Raw genomic sequence first — 21,862 nt, 5'->3', positions numbered from 1 at the left:
AAATAAAACATAACATGCATTTTGTATGATCTCTTTTATGTAGTGAAAATGAATCACATTTTCACAGATTCTGAGAAGCGGTTCACATACTTTTTCTTGCCACTGAATATTTTCATAGCACTCAGCTGACACGTTTGTTTGAAGGACAGCATTGGGCAGGATGTGGAATAGTGTGTTTTGTCAATAAAATAAGGGCTTTTATCCGATTAAGGTCAGGAATCGGATACTTGTTAGAGAATTAACATTTTAAACTTTGTGTGCATTTTAATATGACTTTAAACCATTCAAGACCCACGCACTGTTTTCTGTGCTGCACACAAATCCAAAGCGCGAGCACAGAAAGCCGCCTCTCGTACTTAATAGTGTGCAGTCGTGAACTTCTGCGTCTTTTTGCACTTGAACGGACAAATACACACACAAATATCCACGTAAACACAGTATGTTGCGTCTTGCATAGTCTAGCATAGCCAGACCTTCAGACTAACGGCAGCTTTCATTGGTCAAGGACCGCCCAAGAGGAACTTTGACTGACATGTAACGTAACCAATCACAGTTTATTTAGTTCCGCGTCATATTTAGGGGCGTGAAAATGTAAAGTCGTTGTGTAAGTTTACTGCAACAATGGAGCCGCGAACTTCACATACTTTTGAAAATCCAGCCTTTAGTTGATCCTGGTAAGCGCTCATTGTCACAGTTGTAAACACGACGGCGTTCTTCTTCCTTGAGATTATGTCTTACGTAAATGTAAACATTTGAAAGACAAAGAAAATGCATTTAATGTTCTGACCTCTGAAAAGTGCAAGCGATGCTTGCCGGTGTCACTATGGCAAGCTTAATACGCACACTTGAGCGCATCATTTATATTTTAAATGCTTATTATTATGGTTTAGTATTTCCCCTTCGACTAATGGCTTAAATGAATGAGAAGAAAATCAATCTGTTCACTATGAGCAGAATCAGTATTGTAAAGTTTTTGTCCTAGCGGTTCTACAAAAACCTGGAGTTTCCGCTGGTTTCGAAACACACGCCACAATGGTATTACCTGCCATTTATATTCACTTAAAGGGTTAGTTCACCCAAAAAGGAAAATTCTGTCATTAATTCCTCACCCTCCCAAGACCCATAAAAGGCACTTAAAACGTCGTTACAAAGTCCATCTCACCACAGTGGCTCTACAATAATTTTACAATGCGACGACAATAGTTTTTGTGCGCAAAAAAAAAAATCAAAATAACACCTTTATCCAGCTTGTTCTTGTCTTCCGTGTGTGCCTCCACGACGCATGCGCGAGAATATGACGTATCACCAGCGTTCGGGAATCCATGAAATGCACACTTTATCCCCATTTTGAGAACTACGCCGAGACCTAAAGCACGATCAATGTAGAATCCAACAGCTGAGATACGCGCGTCTTCCTCTGCTTGTATACAAATCGCTTCTGGGTCATGTGTCCGAACGCCAGATCTGCGTCATATTATCGCGCATGCGTCGTGGAGGCACACACGGAAGACAAGAACAAGTTGGATAAAGGTGTTATTTTGATTTTTTTTTGCGCACAAAAACTATTGTCTTCGCATCGTAAAATTATTGTAGAGTCACTGTGGTGAGATGGACTTTGTAACAACGTTTTAAGTGCCTTTTATCGGTCTTGGCAGTATTAATGTACTGAATGCCAATGGAGGCCTATCTGAAGCCTTTCTCAGCCATCAGCTTTCAACAAAAATATCTTCATTTGTGTTCCGAATATGAACGGAGGTCTGACGGGTGTCGAACGACATGAGGCAGGGCTCTACATAGCGACTATTTTGGGCGCATTTGCGCCAGAAAATTACTGCGTGCGACTGCGAAAAAATATTTAGGCGCACCGGTGCGAGTGACCCGATTGCTTCTCATGAATATGTATAATCGGAATAAAAACTAGAAACACTGACTGACTGAGCAACTGTTACGTTTCGTGCTGCAATCAACTGCTTTTCATGCCTTCTGTCAGCGGAGCATGTGCAAAAAACGTGTGCGACGGACTAACACTTCACAGATTAAAAGGTGAAACCACGGTCTATGAGTGAAACGTGTGTGACGCGGCCATGCACTTACCAGACGCCTCGCGCTGATGTTTCTTTGCAGCCAAACTTAACTAGAAATACCACATTGGGATTATCATAAACAAGGTCGGAAATTAACAGGGGCTTGGGGCAAAAATGCCACCAAAAATGAATTAATACAAAATAATTTAAAAACGCTCTTGTATGAGTTCTTGATTTAATCTTTATCAGCTGCAGTCCATAACATTTATTGTGTTTAAAAATGACTAGATGCATATGAGTGAGTCCATCATGAATCCATTTTCCAAACCGTGTTTTTATCTTACCCTGAATCACTACGGTACACATATAATAAGTGTTTATATTCTGACTATTCAATTCCAGTTTGGGTCGCAGCGCTGCGGAGGAGCACAGTCCCTGCGTGACTCGCCATAGACATAAACAGAGAGAAGTAGCTCCGGCTGAAGTGTTCTTCCGCAAGACGCGTGCATTTCCGTTCATTAGCGCCAGAGCGCCAAAAGTTACGGATTGCTATTGCTCCAAGTATTGGCATGATTGCAAATGTGATACTGATCTTGTAAAAAAGTCCAATAGACAAGTTGATATTAAGTAACAACGTTTTAGCCCCAATACTGTTTATTTCGTGAAAATCAAAACTACACCAGTTATGCATCTCCAAGCGGTTCGATCAAATGAATCTGCGTTTGAACGATTGAATGAATGACTCCGACATAGACTTGATGCCACCTACTGGCTGTTTTATTTTCATATTTATACTTTGCATGGACTTTTTATTTAAAATATAAATATTTTAACTAAGTGTAAGTTTAACTTGTACATAGCCTATTTCTAAATTCAAAAATGTAAAACATTTATACAACATTATTTACCCATGAGCTGCATGTAAATGTATCTAAACACCACTTCAGATAGAGCTTCTGTGCCACTTTTTTTGATGCTGATTTAATTAGATTGGTAACAGTCTGGTTGTGTCTTATTGCTCTAACTGAATTTATTGTTTAAATTAACATTTTAAAAACAACTTTTCTATTTTAATAATTGAAGAAATTGACAAAAGATGATGCATACATTTAATAAGATTAGAAAACATTGCTCTTATAATGGTAAAAATGCCCCTGGACATTAATTTAAAGGGACAAAGATCGTCCTGTAATGGGAAAGTTATAATTGGAATACGTGTTATTGATCAAAAAGTGCTCCTAAATTTTTGACTGTGCTCCTAATTTTTTTTAATTAGGAGCACAAGTGCTCCTCAAGAAAAATGTTAGCGTAGAGCCCTGTGAGGGTGAGTAATTAATGACAGAATTTTCATTTTTGGGTGAACTAACCCTTTAAATATAATGCTTTAACGGTTGGTGACGCATCCTCAAAAAACTCCTGAGATCCAAAGCTAATGCTATTGAGAACTAACTATGATGACTTGACCGCTGAGAGGGCATTTCACTCATGTTGGATGCGTCAACATCACATTTGCATAAGCCATACTATTTGAATTTATGATAGGTTTACTGCCAAATTAAAATATTAAACAGAACAATTAAATAACGCTATTAGCCGATTTTAAGGTAATATTAAAATAAGCGTTTCTGTTCAGAACAATTAAACTTGATTCTGTTTGTTTCTTTAAACTTTTGTTCGTTTTTTTTAAGTTTTCTTTCCTTGAACCAATTCAGAGCCCTGATATTCTGGCAATTGTCTACAGAGGAGTCTGGAAAAGTATGGCATTTTCAAATGGAAAAATGTGTTGAAACCCTGGTTCTCTTTGAGCTCTCTTATGCAAAACACTATTTGTGGCCATCTTTCCCCTTTTATATCACCTCCAACACACACACACTCACTAATAGCGCTCGTTGCTTCCTTATTATCTTTTTTTCATTTCACAGGAACAATCTCTATTGTCTATTTCTTTCCTTTAGACCTTATTACCATGGTTACCCTATGGTTAGAGGCTCATTAATAAAATCACGGAGCGTGGATTTTCAGTCAAATTCATCACATGGCAGGAAATGGCCGGAGATTGAACAAGAACACAAAAATAAAGCTTATGCTGTAAACACGATTACCTGTACACATCTGTGTACGCATTTACAGATTAGATCAAGCAAATGGTTTACCTTTGTTTTGTTGTTGTTCATTAATGATGTGGCTTTGCACATCTGAAAGCACTCAGCATCTCTTCTTATTACATCCTGTACTATACTATAAGGTGTATTTCAGACGTTTAAGATCGCTGAAAATCTTATAGCAACAACATTTTGGCCTGTCACTGGTTTTCATCCACTTTCTCTCTTGGGTCTTCTCTTTTTCAACCATTCTCCAAGTTTCTCATTTTGTGCTCCTTTTGTGGTATGAGAAGGTTCAGGAACAGTCATTTTGTGGAATTCATTCCAGATGTTTTCTTTTTTCTCTGTTGCGAATCGAAAACATGACAGTGTAGTCCAGTTCTCAAACCAAAAAGGTTTTTTTTGTTTTTGTTAAATGAATCAAACATATTCAGTGCAACCTGTGTAGTCTGATTCCGGAACAACTGACTCATCTGAGCCAGTTCTTTTAAATAAGTTAAATGTACAGTTTGACATAGTCAAATTATTCTTTTATTTTTAATTAATCAAAAAAAAAAAAATGCAGTGCAACAGATATATTCTGATTCTCAAATGAATGACTCTTATGAATCTGTACTTTTTTGCAAAACTAATACACACTGTACAGTGTGATCAGTGTACTCTGATTCGCAAATGAATGACTCTTATGAACCAGTTATTTTGAGTAAATTTACAAACAATCAGTGCAACCAGTGCCTGATTCCAGAATGAATGATTCTTCTGCTAATGAATTGGCTTGAACGAGCCGGTTCTTTTTTATCAAAGAAAATATACAGCATGACTGGTGTAGTCTGATTTTTCAATCAATGATTCTTTTCATTCGTTTATTTTAGTGAATCAAAAACATACAGCGCAACCAGTGTAGTCTGATTCTCAAACATATGACTCTTGTGTGCCGGTTCTTTTTTTGTGAATCTCAAATATACAATGACCAGTGTAGCCAAATTCCTGAATGAATAATTCTTCTTTCAAAGAACTGGCCTGAATGATCCAGTTCTTTTTAATGAATCAATAACACAACATTACTGCTGTTGTCCGATTCTCAAAAAATGACTCTTATGACCCATTTGTTTTAGTGAATCAGAAACATATAGCGACCAGTGTAGTCAGATTCCCGAATGAATAATGATCCAGTTCTTTTTAATTAATCAAAAACATTCAGCCTGACCGGTGTAGTTGGATTCTCAAAAAATTATTCCTATGACACGTTTATTTGAGCAAATCAGAAATATATAGCAACCAGTGTTGTCAGTTTCCTGAACAAATTATTCTTCTTTTAATGAACTGGCACAAATGGTCCAGTTCTTTTTAATGAATCAAAAACATACAATGTGACTGGTGTAGTTCGATTATCAAAAAATGACTCCTATGACTCGTTTGTTTTAGTGAACTTGATCCAGTTATTTTAAATGAATCACTTGGAACAGCTACTGACTCACAAAGTCACAAGTTATTCGTCATGACTGAAACCAAGAATTGTTACCCTTTCATGTTGTTCCCACGGCTTTTGAGGCTTGCTCTTGTTTATGGGTGTTTGAGTTTATAAACCAGCATGGTCTTTTGAGTTCAGCTGAGTAATTGGCAGGTGAAAAAGTTTCTAGTGAACTTGGTGACTCTTTCGGACATGTAGCGGCACTTTAAGCAAGGTGTTATATTACAGAAGACAGGCGAGAAAGCAGAAGCATTGAAAGTAAGCACGTGTGTGTGTGTGTGGGTCTTGGCAGAGCAGTGCAGTCTGGGCATTTCCACGCCTGTCCTCATCACACACCCCCGTTAAAGGCTGGCGTGTGACTAAGCGTCTCTGGACACCTGCTGTCCACAGCACAGGACACAACTGTCTCGCCTACTGCTTCAATGTCTTCTCTGTCCACTCAACGCTGTTAATTACGGCCTGTCTCGGCTTTATATGGCTCCCGCTGCCCACAACAGACGTGATTCATGAATCAGGCCCTCAAAAGCCAACTTTGTGTATCATGTTGATGGCATCATTTTAAAAACATTACGACCCTCCAAATTTTACATGCAAGAAAAAGACCAGTAGACTATATGAAGCTCCTGTTGATGTTTGACACTGTTTACACTGTTCATGTTGGTAGGCATGATGCGAAGTACCAAGAACTCTAGTCAGAATGATCTAATGATTTTATGATAAAGCACTAAGCCATGAGAGGTTGTGCATTTTATAGGGATTCAAATGTCTAAAACCTTCTTAATTGTTGATAAAAATTGTTGTTAATGTTCTGGTATTAAATGGTGGAAAGAGCAGTGTGGTAAAAGCCAACAAATTTATTGTATTTGATTTATATACATAGCCTATAATTATTTTAATGTTATGACTGATAACTAATAATGGCCAATGTTAATATTCTGTGCTATGTTGTCTAAATTAATAAAACGCACACACAAAAAATATATATTTTAAATGCTATAAGTGACTTTAGGCATCACAACATTATAATGAATAATTTATATTTTGATAATTGATAGATTATATTCAATAGGGATACGAATACGATATTGGGAAAAAAACTTATATTTCATTTTTCTTTGATTTTTATATATTGCGATATAAAATCTGGTTTCACCAGATGTTTTGAATAGCTCTATCTGAAAATAATTAATATAACTAACATAATTAATTAATTCATTAATACAATTTATCTTTGTTAAAGCTACAAAAGTCATTTTCTCTTTCTCTTTTGTTGTTTGATCACCATTGGCGACACAAACAGCTTTAGGCTGCTGTCCCTTTAAGACGAATGCACAGATCTAATATAAATGGCACGCATCCGTTTTCTTTCTCACTTGTTTACAACACATAACCGACTGTTTTTGTGAGGATACTTGCAGAGACTGGCGTTTGGACTTCATGTTGCGTGCACGTCTCCGTTTAAGCTCAAAAGAAAGTGAAAGCGAACTGAGTTGGGCATTCACGTGCTGTCTGCGTGGCTCTGTGTGTGCGCACAGACAACAGCGCGCGAGTCCTCTTGTGCTTGATGCCTGACTTGACTTAAAAACATGCAAATTATAAGCTTTCACTCTATGATGGTTAAACTTTGCAATTAATCAGCTGACCGTACGGATCACGGATCAACTACGATTCCTATACTTGACATCGCACATCCTGCGATGTGACTATCGCGGATGCGCACATCGCGATATCAATGCTAAAGCGATATATCGTGCAGCCCTAATATTCAACAGTGTTAGATGACGGAAAAGATAATAAAAAATATAAAAACGAGTATGTACAGTTAAATAGCCAACACTGACAGATATACAGTATATCTAATATTGAGCGATAAATGGAAAAAAATCACAATAATATGCAGGGTTTTTCCTGGCTCAAAACAAGGCAGAGGTGGTTAACACTTGAGCACTTTGAGAGTTCAAAATTAAGAGCTCCAACCTTTGTCCAGTGAGCAAATTGAACAAAGAAAGAAAGTCTGTGCATTTACTTGTACCTGAACTTTAATGGGGATTCAAATTCTCAGTGTTAAGCAGTATGATATGGTAACGGATCACATTGAAGTAGACTGCTTTTTAGTTACCATTTGTTTAAAATAAAAGTTCTTTTTTTGCAAAATTACATTTCTTTAATAGCCTAAACACAGGCCCTGAAGAGAAATACGTTCAGTTGAAAACGAAAGTAAAAGAGTGACGCACGTTCATTAGCCTGGTCCTACCAGACTCTCGTACATTTCATTTGTACAGCGAGTCTGGCCTCTCTCCATTGACAAGCGTTTACTTCGTTGAAGGCGGGAACTCTGTTGAAGTTTAAAACTATTGGATCTGCTCAGAGCCACAGTTGCTAACGTTTGGTCGTGAAGTATGTCATCTCAAACTAGCGAACAACATCAACATCATCGTTCTCAGCCACTCCCTCTGTTCACTGATTGGACCGGTTAAAATTTGACCGAAGAAAACCAGAGAATATACCGCAGTCCCAGACCGAGAACTGAAGGGCAATGAAAATTGAGAGGAAGTACGTAGGAGGGCGGAGCCAGGCCACACGTTTGTTGCCTTTTACCTTGAAATGAGAGTTCCTTGTCTTTATTAAAATCAACACATTAATGATTTTTCTTTCATCCACCTGCAATTAATTGGAAATGTATTTTTTTTTTATTACTTGGCCCACCTGACCCGTGAATTATCCGTAATATCCGTGGATTGAACCCGCAACAGAACTGTATTGGTGCTGATATATTGTGCATCCCCAGACAGAAAACAACGATAAATAATAAGTAATACTATATATAATAATGAGTAATACTATTCATGAGTAAAGCTAATCACATCAAAGAGTTCTACAACCAAATAATATAGATCATTAGCATAAAAGTACGGTCACATTTGCGAAATTTCAAGCTAGGGTAGGCATACGCACTTTTTGTTTTACTGGTTGAAATTCTCTTTGCATCCCAAAAGCAATCATTAATAGAAAGTTGTCTAAATATTAACACATTTTTATTTGGTGTAAGTCTAAGGACCAACAAAAGTTCGTCCAGTCATTGCATTCGGTCCGAAGGCAATGATAGGATGTCCTCCGGGCCTGTCAGCATATGCATTTCCTTACCTTTGCGCACCTGCTCGCGTCATCAGCACGTTTCGTAAGGCTATGCAAGCAAACAGCAGCCCCCTTTTACATTTCCTCCTGAACCAAAACAACAAGCTTATGCTGCGTTCACGCCTTGTTGACTCTGCTCTGGCTGAGTTCATGTGTTTTGAAGGAGGCATAGCTTTGGAGAACCTCTGAAGGGAAGGTGGGGTTTTATGCTTTCAAAGCTAGCTTGCTATTGCTAGCATCACCGAAATTGCCTACCCTAAGTTTTAACAAGCAAGAAAATCCATTGTTTATTGTCAGTAGTGTAGTAGTGTTTGAAGCACCAACTTTCTGTTGGTGAACATGGTAAAGTCGCGTAAAAAAAAAACCTTAACCTGTTTGAAATCTGCATAGGGAAATGTTGCACCATTATGCAAAATTCCCGATTGTGTGCATTCCTCTTGAAATGATTTTTCATCAGTAAATGTGACCGCATCTTAACTGCATTGGTGATTCATTTACGATTTAGTCAATGTGCATTTACAACTTTCTGTAAATTGGCTATTGGCTTTCAGCATGTCTCATCCAATCAAATTGTAGAGTCTAATGCTATCATAATCTGTACAAGTGTGTGAACAAAGGATTCTGGGTACACTATCTTGAGTTCATATCTGCTGCATTCTGAAATGTGTCAGAACTCAATTCATCACCAAGGACATGTTGTTGCAGTGCAATTGCATTGTACAATAGATGGTCTATAGATGTTCTTTTCTTAGCCGTATTGTTGTTCGTTTTCTCTCCTATTCATTTAAAAAAAATCTATTCAACAGTGTCACAAAGCAGCTACGAATTAGGTTGAAATGTGAAATCTCTCACTTTGTGTTTTCAAGCTGTCCTGTTGCACCTATCCCTTGTCCTCTTTGTTTATGTGTAATATCTGTGCCGCAGGCTATCAGTTCACAGAGCTGAAGGGAAGTATTTGTGTATCCTTTACTGATGTTTTGCTGTGTTCTCCCTCTCAGGGTCCCTTGGCCAACCTCCCTGGCATGGACAGCACATCCTTAAAAACAGCAATGGTGAGGCCTGTTTCTCTTTCTTTATTTAAGTGCCCCTATTATGCTATTTTTAATGTTTTGGAGGTCTACTACAAGAGGTATCCAAGGTCAAAAACATTTTGAATGTTGATAGTATATGTAAATGAACAATGTTTACGAGTTTTCCGTGTTACCCGGACTGAGAAATTCACGTTTATTTGTCAGCAAAACTCCACCTGAAAACACGCTTGAGAGCTCCAGGCTTTCGTGGAAACTACAGATTATACTTCCACATTTTGTATCCCCACAGACAGTCGATCCCACAGAGGGTTTTGTTAGGGTTGGTTTATTACTGAAAATTGTATCATACTTTGTCTAATCAATAACTAACAGATCGACAGGTTCTTTCCCCCTCCATTTGGCCTAAAACACTGTGTTTGTGGTCATTCAGTTTGAAATGTTGACTACAAACAGAAAGGTTATTCAGATTTTCCGTCGCATCCCTTCTCTCAGTATTTATGATTCTTTGCAGCCTTTAGTCACTGCCTACAACCCACAGGATCCTTCAGTGGAAACCAAAAGTAACTGACTCCCACTAATTGTTTACTCTTTGAATTCTTGCACCGGGAACAATACAAGTCGACACCATTATTACTAAAAGTTTGTTAAGAAGTATTTCCTACTAAAGTATTTGGTAGGAAATATTGTATACGGTATTTAACTCTGGTCCAATGTATCCATAGCAGACTGGTGGGAGTGGCCTTGTATGGCAACATGCCCAGTGCATTATGGGTGTCGAAGTTTTCCTATCTATTTAGTAGGGGTGTAACGGTACACATATTCGTACCGAACCGTTTCGGGACAGGACTTTCGGTTCGGTGCACGCGGTTTCCGAATGCAATCTTTGACAGTTAAAAGTTGGTTTGTTTTAAGCGCAGAACACATTTCAATCCGAGTTCCCACACGAACATATTAAGTATTCAGTCCATTTTATCACGAAATTCAAACGATAAATGCCGCTTTGACGCTCTTTGTGGCGCCGCGTGACTGATCACTGTTCAAGCGGGCGCGCGATGCGCACTCACGCGAACGCGATCGTCTGTGAAGGCGATCGATCATCTCTTCCTAAAGAATAAACATGAATGTGAATGACGAATGAATGTGAATCTGAAGGTATGTTGAGGATACATTACAACTTACTGTCATGTATCATATGTGGTGTAAATCAGTGTTTCAACGGCGGAAAGACGTCAATATAACTGCTTTTAAACTAAACAATGTCATGTAGCTTCACATTTACCTCAGGCAGTCATTCAGTGTCCACAGAATTTTATTCACTAGAGAAAAGAAGTCTTTCACTAAATAGATGCTCTATATTAGCTTATATATTCATTATATTCTACTTAACCTGTTTGGGATGTCTTGATTATTTCATGCATGTTAAATAAACCTGTCCTGAAAATGACAGACACTGTGTATAAATAATTATATTTCAACAACGAATTGGGGAGAAAACTATTTTATAATTAGATTTAGAAGTTAATGCAAAAACTGCCTCATGTGAAGTTTAAATGGTAAATGGACTGCATTTATATAGCGCTTTTAACAGACCTACGGCCATCCAAAGCGCTTTTACATTTGCCTCACATTCACCCATTCATACACTCATTCACACACCGACGGCGATGTCAGCCATGCTAGGCGCCATCCAGCTCTTCGGGAGCAGCTGGGGTTAGGTGTCTTGCTCATGGACACCTCGGCACTTGGTCAGGTGGAACCGGGGATCGAACCACCAACCTTTCAGTTTGTAGACAACCTACATGAACCACTGAGCCACTGCCGCTGAGCCACTGCCACTGTTTACATTTTGTTGTGTGTTGATTATTATACCTGAAAATAAATAGCAACTGAATTTAAGCTAATAGTTTGGGCTCTGTTGTTAACCTTTAATATTAAAGGGTTAGTTCATCCAAAAATGAAAGTTCTGTCATTAATTACTTACCCTCATGTCGTTCGACACCCGTCAGACCTCCGTTCATCTTCAGAACACAAATGAAGATATTTTAGTTGAAATCCAATTGGCTCAGAAAGGCCTCCATTGGAATGCACTGTACACTCTCAAGACCCATAAAAGGTACTAAAGAAGTTGTTACAAAGTCCATCTCACTACAGTGGTTCTACAATAACTTTATAAAACGACGAGTATTAGTTTTTGTGCGAAAAAAAACCTAAATAACTTTTATAGTGATGACCGATTTCAAAACACGGCATCATGAAGCTTCGAAGAGTTATGAATCAGGGAGTCGATTCATGATTCGGATCGCGTGTCAAACTGCCAAACTGCTGAAATCACGTGACTTTGGCGATCCAAACCGCTGAATCGACTCACTGATTCATAACTCTTCGAAGCTTCATGATGCCGTGTTTTGAAATCGGTCATCACTATATAAGTGCATCACTAACCCTTTAATGTGCAGGTAAGGGCTCCCTATATAATTTACAGAAATATATTCGATAAACTTTTAGTTAAAATTTAATTCATTCAAGGTCAGACACTTTTTTTCTTCTTCAGTAAACCACTGTTTAATAAAAATAAATAAAAAGCAATTTTGTAAAACTCCTGTACCGAACCGTCAGTTTTGTGTACTGTTACACCCCTACTATTTAGCAAAAGGGAAGAAAACAGCCTTTTTTCTTTGTTTTCTAGTTAAGTAGCACCAATGTACTTTTTTTTTCTTCTCCTTTCTACTGCATAGCCGAGTTTTATTGAAGGCCCATTTTGTCAGCAGTGAAGAACCTCTTTAAATTGTCTCATAATACACATTGCAGCATCACCTCTTTTCTCACAGTGTCTGAAATGGGGATGCTAACAATTAAGTGACAATTGATTAATTGTTGATTAATTATTAAATCGATAACTTGGCGATGGTCGATTAAGCAAGGTCATTAGAATGCGTAGTCTTGTGCGAAATGTGCAGCAGACAGACGGGGACAAATTAAGCACAGTTGTGTATTCTACGTGTATTAATGTCTTCAAGCCATGCAATGGATTAGGTAGCCGCTTATTTCGAAACATGATTAACCAAGGGTCCAAAAAGTGTGGAGGTGAAGAGTCAATACTACAACTCCCTTGATTCCACGCGCATTCACAGCATCATCAAGCTATGCCTTTGTTTTACATAAGTGACATCTAGCGGAGAAACGTACATACTGTGCCTTTAAGAGATTAAGGTTAACGATTAATCGATTAATTGATCATTCGTTTAAACAATGATCAATTATATGAATTGAAGTAAATTATCATTACTAGACTTCATTTCAATCAAGGATTCGGTCTCTGACTCTGCTCTGACTGGTCGACCGCTTACAGCCTGTGTTGGAAACCAAACGGCCATTACAATATCTGAGTTTCAGCTCCAGATCTTCCTCAGCACTTGATAGATACACAGCGATACGAACCGTAACGATGGCGTCGGTTTTAGAAAAGAGTGTCTTCATGACAGGTCAACAACACAAACCAAACACTTCCTGTCTCCGCTACAACTAGTGTTTGAGGGCGAGTCAGAATAGACATTGTTCGCAGGCTTTCATTGAAGACCACTATGCAAAATTGTTGCAAACCTTCGTAGGTACGAGAAAGAAGTAATACTGAAATTACTAAGGACTCGTTCTCTTTCATAGGTTCACTCGACGCTGCGTCACTTTAATGACGTAATGGGACGCCCTCTGGGTGTGCCGATTGTCTGAAGCCCTTATAGAATCACGCCAATTGATTGGCTGATGGCGCGCACGTCGCCCCACCTGACGTAGTCACCTATATTAGCGCTCGCGCGCGCCATCTGCTCCTCAGATTTCTCTGCCTTCACGAAGCGGCCATTTCATGCCCTTCGGTTATCGATTTTTCTGGCCCAAAAACAGTCGATATTTACCTCAGCACTTCAGCGACCGCGGATTGTGGAACTTTGTTCTCCTTGTGGTGAAGTGCTATGGAATTCCGACGTTGCCCACCGCCGTGCACTCGCTTCATCGCGATCGACGATCCCCACAGTAAGTGTGTTAAATGTCTGGGATTTCCACACGCACGCGACGCGGTTCAGGGGTTCTCTAACTGTAAATACTGCGATAACCTCCTTCTCAAAACCCTCCGCTCGAGGCTCGCGGTTTTTGAGAGGGAGTCATCCGTTTTTCCCCGTCGCGCTCCCGAGGCCGCGCAGGCCTCTCTTGGATCCGCGACCTGGGGTTCGGATGTAGAGCTCGAGGATGTGGAGTGCGAGCAGACGGGCCTCGCCCTTTCTCTCCCTCTCTCCCCCGAGCATGTGCGCGGGACTCCGCCTGTGGAATACTCGCACGATTATCTCTGTCCCAGCCCGGAGGCACGCGATGCGGTTTCCTTCGGACTGGAGGATGTCATTTTCACTGCAGCATCCGACTCCGAGGATTTCGGTGCTGCAAATATTGACGACGCTCTCCCGCCAAGCGGCCAGGAAGCGCGGCCATCAGCGGCGTATGACGAGCTCGTGGATGTACTCGCGCGCGCTACACAGAAGCTCGCGATCGAGTGGCCGGATGAACCCCGCGAAGCTCAATCTTCTCGGTTGGATGAGAGATTCCTCAGCGGCCCTAATTCTAGGCCTCCGCGGAGGAAGCTACCATTTTTCAGTGATCTACACAGTGAGATTTCTAGATCCTGGAAGCAGCCGTTCTCAGCCCGCCTAACTAACGCGGCAGCCGCTGATTTCACTAACCTCGTGGGTTTTGAGGAACAGGGCTATTCCGCTATTCCCGCGGTTGAGGACACGCTGGCCACTCACCTCGCGCCATCTTCAGCTCCCTCATGGAAGTCCCGCCCCCTTCTTCCCACTAAGCCGTGCAGGACCACTTCTGCCCTGATTGGAAAATCCTACATGGCGGCTGGTCAGGCTGGCATGGCCCTTCATACTATGGCCATTCTCCAGGCATATCAGGCGGATGTACTGAAGGAAATGGACGAGGGCACCGGTTTGACGCCGGAAGCTGTAAAGGAGCTTCGTAAAGCCACGGATTTGGCGTTACGAGCAACTAAACACACAGCTCGCGCTATAGGGCGCTCTATGGCGGGCGCGGTGGCGGCGGAGCGCCACTTATGGCTTAATCTCACTGAGATTCGCGATAAGGAGAAAGTTTTCCTTATGGACGCTCCGATTTCCCAGTCCGGATTGTTTGGGGAGGCGGTTAACACTGTGGTTGAGAAGTTTAGATCTGCAAAATCCCAGTCTGCCGCTCTTAAGCAGTTCATGCCGAGGAGAGCGAGGGACGCTCCTTCCCCCTCCCCCTCTCAGTCCAGAGATCGCCCCTCTTTCAAAAGAGAGTTTACCGCCCGGAGGAGCGACCAGAGTTATCCTCCACCCACCACGGTCTGGGGAGCTCGCGGTCGTCCATTTCCCCGTCAACGTCCTCACAAACGCATCGACCCAAAGCGGCCCAGCAAACCTTCTGCTTCGGCCACTTCGAGTCGCTCCTGACCCTCCGGTCAGAAAAAGGGGAGCTGCAGTTCACGACCGGGGCTGGGTCAGACCGCGCAAGCGTTTCTGCCCGCCCCCCACCAGCTCTCCCTATCCAGCTCTGTCATTTCCGCCGCCCAGCGCGCTTCGGAATACAGAACCAAATATATCCTCGCCTTTTCCGGCGCTGGAGGAAGGAGACGCTCTCTGCTTTCTCCCCTCACGTCTGATTGGCTCACCATCCGCCGCTCGTCCAGACGGAGACACATCCGGTCTTCTCCGGGAACCAGAGCGGCCCAGCCTTCCACTGCCTACTCCGCGCCAGGACGCCACGTGCTCTCCTCTGCGGATGGCCACACCCCCCTCAGAGGTCCAGCTCGACACCCCAACTCAGGTATGTCCACCGCACCTCATCATACCTCCCACTTTGTCAAATTTCCTCCTCGAGTGGAAACTTTTGCCAGGGATATCATCCTGGGTCCTCCGCACGATTCAGTCAGGCTACACGCTTCAGTTCTGTCGCAACCCTCCTCGCTTCGACGGGGTCGCTCAGACGGTAGTAAACAGCGCCTCTCAGGCTTCTGTGCTACAACAAGAGCTCTCTTCTCTCCTCCTAAAGGGGGCAATAGAGGAAGTTCCGGCAACAGAGGAGAAATGTGGCTTCTTCAGCCGTTATTTCCTTGTTCCGAAGAAAGACGGCGGTCTGCGTCCCATCCTGGACCTCCGCCGCCTGAACTTCGCCCTCTACAAAGGGAAGTTCAAGATGCTAACGCTAAAGACTATCTTGTCTCAGATACGTGCGGAGGACTGGTTTGTCACTATAGACCTGAGAGATGCTTACTTCCATATTCAGGTTGTCAGACGACACAGGAAGTTTCTCAGGTTCGCCTTCAAAGGGAAGGCTTATCAATACAAAGTCCTTCCCTTCGGCCTTGCCCTGGCACCAAGGACGTTCACGAAGTGTATGGATGCTGCTCTGGCCCCGCTGAGGCTCCAGGGCATCCGTATTCTCAATTACCTGGACGACTGGCTCATTTTGGCCCACTCCAGGGAGTTAGCCTGTCATCACAGAGATGTCGTTCTTCGACACGTTCAATCTCTTGGCTTGAGAGTGAACACAGACAAGAGCGTTCTTACTCCGGCTCAGCAGACCACCTTCTTAGGTGTTCGTCTGGACTCCGTTCCGATGCAGGCCCGTTTGGCCCCTGCTCGGATTTCCAGTATCACAACATGCTTGGTCCGCTTCAGGCTAGGCCATCATGTTTCTGTGGGTACGTGTCGCAGGCTCCTGGGTCTCATGGCCGCAGCTTCCCCGGTGCTTCCCCTGGGACTGCTCCATATGAGGCCCTTCCTCTGGTGGATGAAACGCTCAGGGGCTCGGTCAACAGGATCGGCCCTTCGCCTATTGAAGGTGTCACGCGGCTGCTTTCGTGCCCTATCAATGTGGCGGGACCCTCTTTTTCTTCAGAAAGGGGTCAAGATGGGGGCTGTTTTCCGTCGCCAAATGGTTACGACGGACGCCTCTCTTACCGGCTGGGGTGCGGTATTCGAGGGCAGACCAGCTATGGGGATCTGGGAGGGGGAAGTTCTCTCCTGGCACATAAATTGCCTGGAGTTGAGAGCGGTATCCCTGGCCCTTCAGCATTTTCTCCCCTCACTCAGGGGGCATCATGTCATTGTCAGGACCGACAATATGGCAGTGGTGTCTCACGTAAATCGCCAGGGAGGATCACGGTCGCGCACCCTGGACAGGCATGCGCGCCGACTCCTCCTGTGGTCTCAGGACAAGTTTTTGTCCCTGAGAGCAGTCCATGTACCCGGAGTCTTGAACCTCGCTGCAGATTATCTGTCGAGACAGAAGCTCCGGTCAGGGGAATGGATGCTGAACCCTCAAACTGTGTCACAGATTTGGGAGATGTTCGGGAAAGCGGAAGTGGACCTCTTTGCCTCGAAGGAGTCGTCCCAGTGTCGGCTCTGGTTTTCTCTGAGCTCTCCGGCCCCGTTGGGGATAGATGCGTTCGCGCATCCATGGCCCAATCTGAAACTCTATGCGTTCCCGCCCATCAAGCTGATTCCGGCGGTTCTGTACAGAGTAAGGGAGAGTGGGGCCAGCCTCCTGCTGGTGGCTCCACACTGGCCATCCCAGACTTGGTTCTCGGAGATGGTTCTCCTCCTGGACTCCTCCCCATGGGAGATACCGGTCAGGAAGGACCTTTTGACACAACTTCAGGGCAGGATTTGGCACCCTCACCCGGAGATTTGGAAGTTGTGGGTATGGCCCATCAAGGGCCAACGATACTAAACGCTGGTCTTTCTGCAGACGTTCAGGAGATCATTGCTAATGCGAGAGCCCCCTCCACAAGGAAGCTCTATTCCTCCAAGTGGAGGGTCTTTGAGTCGTGGTGCTCGACTCATGCAGCGGATCCAGTTAACTGCCCGGTTGGTTCAGTTCTGGAGTTCCTGCAGGAGAAATTTGCTGCTGGAGCAGCGGCCACCACCCTTCGGGTCTATGTCGCAGCTATAGCTGCCGGTAGGGAGTCGGACGAAATCCCGCTAGGCAAGCATAGACTGGTTTCATCTTTCATGCGAGGGGTTAGGCGCCTGAGACCGGCACGCTCCCCTGGTATTCCCTCTTGGGACCTCTCCGTGGTCCTTGAAGGGCTAACTTTGGCTCCATTTGAGCCTTTGGAGTCAGCTCCTGAGCGAATTCTGACTCTCAAAGTTGCTCTTTTGTTAGCTCTATCTTCTTTGAAACGAGTGGGCGATCTACAGGCTCTCTCTGTTAGTGGGACCTGTATGGATTTTGCCCCTGGCTTAGTCAAGGTTACTTTAAGACCTAGGCCAGGTTATGTGCCCAAAGTTTTGTCCACGTCATTTCGCTCTCAGGTTATTACTCTTCACTCCTTTCACCCCCCTCCGTTTGACTCGGAGGAAGACGAGAAACTTCATTTGCTCTGCCCAGTTCGAGCGTTGAAGTGTTATGTTGACCGTTCAGACAGCTGGAGGAAATCTAACCAGCTGTTGGTATGCTTCGGTGCTGGCCGCCGCGGGCTTGCCGCTTCGAAGCAAAGGGTTTCCCATTGGGTGACAGAGGCTATTTCCTTAGCTTATGAGGTGCGTGGTTTACCTTCACCTCTTGATATTAGAGCGCATTCTACCAGAGGTGTGGCTTCCTCTCAAGCACTTTTTAGAGGGGCTCTTTTGGAAGATATTTGTGTGGCGGCAGGTTGGTCCTCTCCGCACACTTTTGTGAGATTCTATAGTTTGGATCTCGACATGGCTCCGGGTTCGCATGTCCTGTCTGCTTAACCTAGTCATGTAGGTTATCTGGTGTTCTTTGAGCCAGATACGGCAGCGCTTTAGCTTGGCGTGTTTGGTATATCGTTCCCATTACGTCATTAAAGTGACGCAGCGTCGAGTGAACCTATGAAAGAGAACGTCTCAGGTTACTTGCGTAACCTATGTTCTCTGAGTAGGGAACGAGACGCTGCGTACGCTGCCAAGCTCTTCGCGCTGCCGACAGGCTTTCCTTTTCGGCAGAGAAATCTGAGGAGCAGATGGCGCGCGCGAGCGCTAATATAGGTGACTACGTCAGGTGGGGCGACGTGCGCGCCATCAGCCAATCAATTGGCGTGATTCTATAAGGGCTTCAGACAATCGGCACACCCAGAGGGCGTCCCATTACGTCATTAAAGTGACGCAGCGTCTCGTTCCCTACTCAGAGAACATAGGTTACGCAAGTAACCTGAGACGTTTCAGGCATTTCAGAATCACTTATTTTTTTGGGAGACAACTCTTTTTTTTTTTTTTTTTTACATTTTCAGACCTTTCACAAAACTGCTAAATTACACACTACATGAAAGGTAATCTCTAAAAAAGCATAATAGGTGCACTTTAAGTTCTACTCGGACAGGACTAGCTTTTATTTGGGAGGTCTGTTTTTCTCACAGCCTGCAGAACAAATTGCCTAGAGTTTTTGGGCTAACTAATTATGGATCATTATGGACTCAGACCTTTTTGCCACTTTTTTAAAGGGGAAATCACATTTCACAGACATTTTAAATGAAATCACAGACATCCTTTGTTAGTAATTGTAAATCAACAAATCAAATCCTGTTCGAAGACTGCTACCTAATGGTTTTAAACGTGCGGTCACACTTTCAGCAACATTTGAAGATAGGGTAGGTAATGTTTTTCTTTCTATTCCTGTTGTGTGTAACGGTGTGTTATTTGTTTTACTCACAGGTCCAGTTTGACCGTTATTTGGCCTCTCCTGATACACTTGTGATGCCGCAACTCAACTTCCTGCTCAGTGCTGCTATCAAGTATGAGTCAGCTTGCATTTATAACACACATTTCTTCTATAATACAGCCATTTGCAAAGAACATTGAAGCATTGCATTTCAAAACATTGCAATTACAACACGTTACCCTTTTTATAAACAAGTTGATGAGCCTTTAAAAAAGAAAAGTTAAACTTCAGTGACGTTTTTTTTCTTTTTCTGACCCTCATGTCAATCCAAACCTGTGTGATTTTCCTTTTTATGTGGAACACAAAAGTAGATGTTTAGCAGAATGTCTAAGTTGCTCTGAACATAAAGTGGGGCTGGGGCTATCAAGCTTTAAAATGTACAATCAACATCACAATAGCGGACATTTACATAAATAAGTATCAAAAACAGCTTGTTTAATTTTAAGTGCGAGAAGGTAGAAAATGTCCATGAAAAACTAAATGGTAACACTTTACAATCATATTTCTAATGGTGCGTTCACACCAGACGCAAATTAAGTGTTAAGCGCGAGTGATTTACATGTTAAGTCAATACAAAGAAGCGAATAGACATTCTGCGGCGCAATTCGCGCGAATGAGGCGAGGCGAATTGAGCGTTTCGGGGCGTTTGACGCGTGAGTTCAAAAATCTGAACTTTGCCGGATATTCACGCCGCATTAACCAATCAGGAGCTTGCTCTAGTAGTGACAACAATGAGGATAAAATCATATGCGGATACCCGGAGCTGTGCGATACATCTTCGTACTTTATAGAAACAGGATTAAAATTAAAGGATCTTGCTTGGAAGAAAGTAAGGGAGGAGGTCGGACAGTCTGGTAAGTTGTAAAAAGTGCTCTTTACTCAATTTGAGCTACAGTGGGGAGAACAAGTATTTGATACACTGCCGATTTTGCAGGTTTGCCCACTTACAAAGCATGTAGAGGTCTGTAATTTGTATCATAGCCAGGTCTTCCAATAAAATGCAAATTAATTACTTAAAAATCATACAATGTGATTTTCTGGATGTTTGTTTTAGATTCCATCTCTCACAGTTGAAGAGTACCTATGATAAATATTAAAGACTTCTACATGCTTTGTAAGTGGGCAAACCTGCAAAATCGGCAGTGTATCAAATACTTGTTCTCCCCACTGTGTATATATATAATATATTGAGACTACAAGGTAGCTAAAGCCGGCAAATTGAGCTTATTCGTCGTATTTTAAAACAATCCATGTCAGCCATTTCACATCAAGACTGGAGCAGAAACAGAAGCCCCTTCCATGACGCGAATTTGCGTCTTTTGTGAAGTGAATGTGGCGCGCGAATGAAGCGAGTAAACTCAAAATGTTCAAGCGTCCAACTATGCGCGAATATCGCGTTTTATACGCGCAAGTTGCGTCTGGTGTGAACGCACAGTTAAGCACGAGTGATTTACATGTTAAGTAAATGCAAAGACTCGAATAGACTTTCTGCTGCGCGATTCGCGCGAATGAGGCGGCGCAAATTGAGCATTTCGGGCGTATAACGTCTGTAATGAAGTGAATGTCATGCACGAATGAAGCGAGTAATCCCAAAATGTCCAAGCGTCCAACTACGCATGAATAGCACAATTTATTCGCGCAAGTCACATCTGGGGTGAACGCACAGTAATACTTCGCCACACATTTAAGATTTAAAAAAAGAGGAAATCCATACTTTTATTCAGCATTAAATTACATATTTTTTTAATCAATTGATGAAATTGATTAAAACACATTTAAATGTATTAAAAAAAACACTTTAAATTGATAAAAAATGCATTTAAATGTATTAATCACATTTTATAATGTTGAAAAAAATTATATTTCAAATATTTATTTTTTTTAATAAAAAGGATCCTGAAAAATGTATCATGGTTTCCACAAAATATGTAAACATTTTAACGACCCCAAATTTTGAACTGTGTTTTTTACCTTTTTATCACATTTCAAGTTGTATAAATGAACATAACAATGAACAATAGTATGTTTAGTAGTATTTTAGACTAGTGAAAAAACACTTCACATTTTACACTGTAATCTCTTAAAATTCTGAATGTTTGAACACAAAAGATGTGCTTTATTAATTGACAATTTCAGTCTGTTTCTAGTGTCTGATATGGCCCCTTTAAATGTTGCATCACATCATTTATTGTACCTCAGCACTATGTTCTTGTCCCAATTTTTGTCACACACATTTGTTTTCTAGCTACACTATTCTTATTACTCCATCACGTCTGACCTAAACAAATAAGGTTTTGGCCCATAAAATGTATCGGGCCGTCAAGGCATTAATGAAGCGGTCATTTCTTCCTTGCAGTTGGTGCTTTTAGCATCAGCACATCAGTGCAA

General features: G+C 42.3%; 1 protein-coding gene across 1 annotated transcript in view; it reads left to right on the top strand.

Annotated features, from left to right (window-relative positions):
• The window catches only part of cog6 (component of oligomeric golgi complex 6), a 107,928-nt gene that overhangs the window by 80,185 nt on the left and 5,881 nt on the right, over nucleotides 1-21,862 (top strand). Inside the window, exons 17-18 of the mRNA XM_079823652.1 lie at nucleotides 9,731-9,784; nucleotides 19,468-19,547. Of these exons, the coding sequence (XP_079679778.1) occupies nucleotides 9,731-9,784; nucleotides 19,468-19,547 (134 nt within the window). The remainder of the gene's footprint in view (nucleotides 1-9,730; nucleotides 9,785-19,467; nucleotides 19,548-21,862) is intronic.

The sequence above is a fragment of the Gobio gobio genome, assembly GCF_949357685.1.
Source record: "Gobio gobio genome assembly, chromosome: 8".
NCBI lineage: Eukaryota > Metazoa > Chordata > Actinopteri > Cypriniformes > Gobionidae > Gobio > Gobio gobio.
This window is presented reverse-complemented; position numbering and strand designations above follow the sequence as displayed.